Source organism: Charadrius vociferus, unplaced genomic scaffold (genome assembly GCF_000708025.1).
Source record: "Charadrius vociferus isolate BGI_N301 unplaced genomic scaffold, ASM70802v2 scaffold472, whole genome shotgun sequence".
Classification (NCBI taxonomy): Eukaryota; Metazoa; Chordata; class Aves; order Charadriiformes; family Charadriidae; genus Charadrius; species Charadrius vociferus.
This window is the reverse complement of record NW_009647735.1, coordinates 6,838,988-6,844,987: the sequence shown is the minus strand read 5'-3', so window position 1 is coordinate 6,844,987 and position 6,000 is coordinate 6,838,988. Positions and strand designations below refer to the sequence as shown.

At 40.0% G+C, this 6,000-nt stretch overlaps 1 protein-coding gene across 1 annotated transcript in view; it reads left to right on the top strand.

Annotated features, from left to right (window-relative positions):
• Positions 1-6,000, top strand: part of LOC104283590 (transmembrane 9 superfamily member 2-like) — a 34,580-nt gene that overhangs the window by 1,323 nt on the left and 27,257 nt on the right. The window contains exons 2-5 of the mRNA XM_009881790.1: positions 407-474; positions 1,788-1,881; positions 3,336-3,463; positions 3,703-3,832. Of these exons, the coding sequence (XP_009880092.1) occupies positions 407-474; positions 1,788-1,881; positions 3,336-3,463; positions 3,703-3,832 (420 nt within the window). The remainder of the gene's footprint in view (positions 1-406; positions 475-1,787; positions 1,882-3,335; positions 3,464-3,702; positions 3,833-6,000) is intronic.

The window sequence follows — 6,000 nt, the reverse complement described above, 5'->3', positions numbered from 1 at the left end:
GGTGAGGGCGGCGGGGGGGAACCGCCGAGTATCCCCCGACCCCCTCCGTGCGGGCCCCGTGCGGTCTCCTTCAGGCGGCAACCTTTGCTCCGGGAAGCCAGCCACCCCCTGCTCCCTTTTCCTTTGCTGCACCTGGTGGTTTTTATTAGGGCGAAACCTTCCCTTTTCCAGTCAGGGCCGGGGAGGGTCCTTTCCCGCTTGCTTCGTTCCGTATTACACAGCCTCCTGTGGCGGCGGCGGCGTGGGCCATCGGTCGGGGCCTGTCAGGAGTCTGTGGTAACTCGGCCGTGGCATAAAGAGCTCCCAAACTTGTGACAGCCCTTGCCGTGCGTTTGGTTTCGCCAGTCTATATTTTAATGGGGTTTTTTAATTATTATTTTTCTCTCCCTGCCCTTCTCCGTGTCAGTCGCTGATTGAGCTCTTCGTGAACAGACTGGACTCGGTGGAATCGGTTCTGCCCTACGAGTATGATGCGTAAGTACATGGCAGCAGGCTTCGGGAAGCCTTTGGGAAGCCTGTCTGCTCTTCTAGGTGCAGCACGCGTGTTTCTTAATAAGCAGTGTTTTTGCTGCGGGGATGGAAGAGTAAATGCAGCGCTCAGCGACAGGAATGAAATACAAGAGGGTGGAAAGGATGAAGGCCGCACCTGTGCCTCCTGACTGCCCTCGGTTGTTGTTAAAGACCAAGGTATTTTTGAGCTGAGTACTGGTTCTAGTGTTGACTTTGATACGTTTGAAAGTTCTTCCTGTTAGTCGAATCTAGGAAGACAGGAGCTTTGCGTTCCTTGTTTCTGGCAACTAAAAGAAATTGGAAGGAGCGTCGTTGTTATTTTTCCTTTTTCCGCCAAAGCTCTGTATCTAATTCTTGGGGTTCTTATTTTAATTCTTGCCTGTGAAAACTTATGACCTGCTTTTGCAAATATTTGTAGGCCTGCTAAGCAATGATACACAATATGATTTGCAGTCTTGCTGTTGGGCATGCAGAAAAGAGAAACTCGCTGGTGTTGTAGGGCTTACCCTGCACAGTGCAACAGTAGCAGCAAGACCAGAAACTGGCTTGAAAAGACCACAATGTCTCTATTTGCATTAAACTTTATGGAAGCCAATGAATTTAGGACCACTTATTGAGCAAAAGTACTTATTGACCAAAGATAAGCGGGGTTTTTTTTGTTGGTGTTTTTTTTTTTCTTTCTTTTTTTAAATAACCTGCTGCTATCCGTGTTTAAATAACGAAGATCCAGAATGGTTACATTCTCTCTGCCAGATTTAGCTGTTTCAGGCTGTGTGTAGTTGAAAAGAATTGGTGAATGGCGTTTGGCAGTGTGGCACATTAATATTAAAACCACTTCCCTTCTTTGGACCATTTTTCACATTAAATACTATTGTAAAGTCTCCTTTAAGGAAGGGGTGTAGTTATTTTTCTGAAACTTTTTTTGCAAGAGAAATGTGTGGTCCATAGCAGTCTTTTTCTTAATATGAAACATTCTATTGTTTGTTTAAATTGTCATTTGAAAAGGGTGCTTAGACTATGCATCGTGCATTTTGTTAAAGATACTTCAGCCGTGATATATCTTGGTTGAAATTGATATCAAAATAGCAATATTTCTATATAATATACACCAAATTTCTTTGCAAAGGCACTCATATTTTTACTAACAGTGGCTGACCCACCAGAAGAAGCATGAAAACAGCCATGTTAAGGACATAACTTAAGAAATTGGTTTAGGCTGATATTTACAGTTATATGTCAATTAAAAATTAAAGGTAATCTTTTCCACTTTTTTCCAGTTTTGACTTCTGTCAAGATACAGAAGAGAAAAGGCCGTCAGAAAATCTTGGACAAGTGCTGTTTGGGGAGAGAATAGCATCGTCTCCTTATAAGGTTATTTTATCCCTTGAAGTTGATCCTGTTTAAATGTGATAGCTGTCATTCTGATGGCTGTAATCCGTAGACATAACCGAAGATTTGATGATTGTGTGATGATTTTTATAATTTTTTTTTTTTAATATAGGCTTTGTACTGTTCATGTAAGACAAACAAAACCCCTCCCACTTGCCGCCCCAGATTCAGGAACTGTTTCATATACTTGGTTTTACTGTTGGGCAACTCCCAGGGCGGGAAGGGGAAGCCAAGTTGGAGCTCACTTTCAGCTTTTCTCTGCTTGAACACACTTGACATCTGTTGTCTGAAACCAAATTTTTCATTGTTGATGCATGCCACTTGAAATCGTCTGTAAAATAAATATATGGAAGTATTTTGTAGGTTAGATATGTACTATTTTTCTGTCTCATGCCCTGCATTAGCAATAACCAGATGTAGCATCTTTAAAAAGCTGCCGAGTCAACTTGGGAAAATGATTAGCAGTAAAGGACATGTGGTCAAACACTGGATCTTAAAGCTTGAAAGCTCTATACAGTTCAAGTGCAGTTTGCAGACAGGGATTTGCTGGTGAAACCGAAACCTGGGCTATGTTTGTGTGTGAGGGTTGGTAGATAATCCAAATCCTTGTGAGAAAAAGGCAGCAGAGTTTGAGTCTACTGCTGCTCAGTCATTAGGGACCCAGTCACATCTTTTCATGGTAGTTTTAAAGAGGTGATGCCTCCTCTCTTGTGTGAACTGCTTCTAGAAGTCTCTCTTTGACTCTGTAATTTTAAATCTTAAGACTGCTGGCCGCAAGAAGCTAGCATGATGGGTCATTTGGGCTGGATACCCATTGAATAGATGAAGTATAACTTGTTTGAAATGACTGCACACTACAGCAATTAGAAAATGCTTTGTTATTGGTTAGCATTCAGGCCTTGATAATGTTAAAATATTCAGTCATGTTTTAAGTGTGTTAGCTCACTACCAGGTAAATCGTAACTGGGTTAGAATAAAAGTTTGGTACACAAATGTGAGCATGTTTGTGTTAGGTGGTATCTGCACTTGAAGTGCAACTTGTTGCATTTTTGGCACCCTCGTCTTGAAACTTAGTCATCATGGGGGAAACATATTAACATGAAACATTGAAAAAAATTTGTAGTTGAAAGTCTGTTTTAGCAGATGATGAAATTACCCGAATAAAACAAACTGGTAAAAGAAAAAAAACAATACCCTTTCATGCATTTTCAAACTTCAGTCTTAAATTACCTCCAGATAAACCTTGATCTGGGCTATTGCAACGTGAAAGGGCATTACTGGTGCTGGATATACATAAATCTTGACATTTGTTAAAGCTGTTGTACGGAAAATTCTTGCTTTAGAAACTTTTATAGCAATGAAGTCAAGTATCTCAAAGTCAGCTTTACATTTGAAGCAAAACTGAAATTCCTCTTTTCGTGTGCTTTTTTTAACAGTTCACTTTTAAAAAGCAAGAAACATGCAAGAAGGTTTGTACAAGATCATATGACCCAGGAAACAGTGCTGATAGAAGCAAACTGGCTTTTTTAAAGAAAGGAATGCAGTTGAATTATCAGCATCACTGGTAAGCTGACGTATGTGCTTGAGGCTGGGATTGTTTTGGGTTTTTTTTTGCTGGCTTTTTGTTTTGTTATCTATGTTCTAAGGGGTTACTTTCTTCCTTCTTTTATGTGATGGTTGTCCTCTACTGTGTGACTTGTGTGCACTACTGAAAACGGTGTGCATTACATGAATGTTAAATATCAATGCGAGATAAGGGGTAATCCCTTTCTGAGGACATGTTCTTTGATTATTTCTGTCTAGGATTATCGATAACATGCCTGTAACGTGGTGCTACGATGTGGAAGATGGACAAAAATACTGTAATCCAGGATTTCCAATAGGATGTTTTGTTACTCCAGATGGTAGAGTTAAAGATGCTTGTGTTATAAATGTAAGTGGTGGAACTTCTTTCGTTGCTATAGCAATTGTAATTTCATTTACAGTTTTTTTTTTAATCTTTCTTTTCCTGAGAAAGAACAAGTACCCTTGTAAACATGGTTAATGTTCAGAATGTGGGCATTGACAAAGCTGAATGCTGCTTCTGTATGCAGTGTTTCACTGGTACAATTGTCCAAAAAAAATGTTCACATTTCGACCAACATAAAGCTATGAAAAAACTGTATTGGTGTTTAAAAGCCTTAAAAAATTGAGGGTTTCTTCTAAAATTTCATGTGTATCCATCCTGGTACCTATTCACTCTTTGTCCATGTCGTACTTGTGTGCAAGACTTTCTTTTATCAATTTCTGATGTAAGCTTTCTAGTGAAGACCTAGAAATGAGCACTGCGTTCTAGTTGCAAGAGTTACGTCTAGCACAGTTTACAAGTTAAATGTGTCAGGATTTTCCCAGATGGCTAGAAGATAACAAACACAGCTGTGACACAGAAAGAGTTATATTGACAACAATTTGAAATATGTCAGTCATCCTGGGAGTTCCATGGTGAACTAGTACAGTTACAGATAATAGTGAGACGGTTTTATCTTTTGTGGGGTGAGGGACCACACTCCTCTCAGTGAGGAGAGAGTTCTCTGCTATGAATCTGCTCTGCTGTGTGACTTACTGCTTGTATGCAGTGCAGTCTATTTATTTGTATTCGACAGGTCTGATGCCTTTTGGAAGTGATGCATTTATCATGCGTGTTCAGTTTATTCTGTCTGCGGTCGCCTTCCAACTCGGTTACTCCTCAGGTTCCCTAGACTATTGAAAACGATCTGTGAATTAAATAACCTATTCCAGTTAGGTGTCCAGCTCTATTACTTTGTATGTGAGGTTGGTTTTATGTTGAATTGATACTAGTGTATGTTGTGTTGGAAGCTATCTGGTGCGCAGAAAATGCTTGTAGCAAAGTCAGCAACTTGGATGAAAAGTTGGTTGGTTGGTTTTTTGGGCGTACATAGGCAGCAGTGATTGAATTTCCTAGTGAGTGCTTAGGGAGCTTGTACTGTGTATCCATGAAGCGCTGTGCAAATCGTGTGTGCTAGCTGTGGTGTGGATGCTCTGCCAGCGTAGCTGTCGTACCCAGTGTCAGTTTTAGTCTGTAGATTCTAATTGCGATGAGAATGTTGTGTGGCATAGCACTAGCGGGATGATTGTTACATGGGCAAATAAGAATGTAGCACCATGGATGTGACTGTAATCTCTGGGCTGAGTTGGGGAATGTCATCCTCTTTTAGAAGTATACCCTGATACCTATTCCAGCAGGCATAATTATCTCTTTAAAAATGGGGGCAGGAGCAGGAAAGGGGTTGTTAGCATGCAATGGCACAGCTACAGTTCATCCTTGTGTTTATGCAGCTCATGAGATATATTATTTCTTCAGCTGCTACTTTGGAAATGGAGGAAACGGGTACCTAAAGGTGGGGTTATAGTATGACACAGGTATGATTCCAATGATTCCAGTCTTCTCCTGATGGGAACCTTGATCATAGGTAAAGAATCTAGATAAATTTAATGCAAGACACCTTCGTATTTTGCTGGGAGGGGACAGGGTACAGAAGTTGTACGGCAATGGGAAAATGGCTAATACACACAATAAATAAAGGAATTTTTTTACTTGGAAACTCAACTAGCAGTCTGTCATCCTGGCCCCCTAATTCAAATTAAAGTTAAAGTATTTAAACAATGACAGTATTGAGGAGAAAAGGAAATCCAGGTCAACTTAGTTGACTCTGGTATCATCTGAGCTTTATATAGTTCATAATTCAGAATTCTGAAAGGTTAGGTATGACAAAGCAGAATAGCTACTGAACGTAAAAGGTAGTTTGTTGAAGCAGAACCTAGCTTGTGAGCTTCAGTAGCTGGAGTGTCTACCAGGAAGACTGCAGGGGGGCGCGGGAAGAAACGGTGAATCTGAGTTACTTGTACCTTCAATAAATACATCTTTGAACTTGTTTTGTCAGCTTTTTGCAGTAAATACAAAAATGGGGCCAAATTTTACTAGTAACACAGACATGATACTTCATTATGTGGGTTTTATTTATATAATACAATATACTATATAGGAATATATTTAAATATTTGATGCAGGTATATTAAAAAAAGTCACTGTTGAAGTATTTC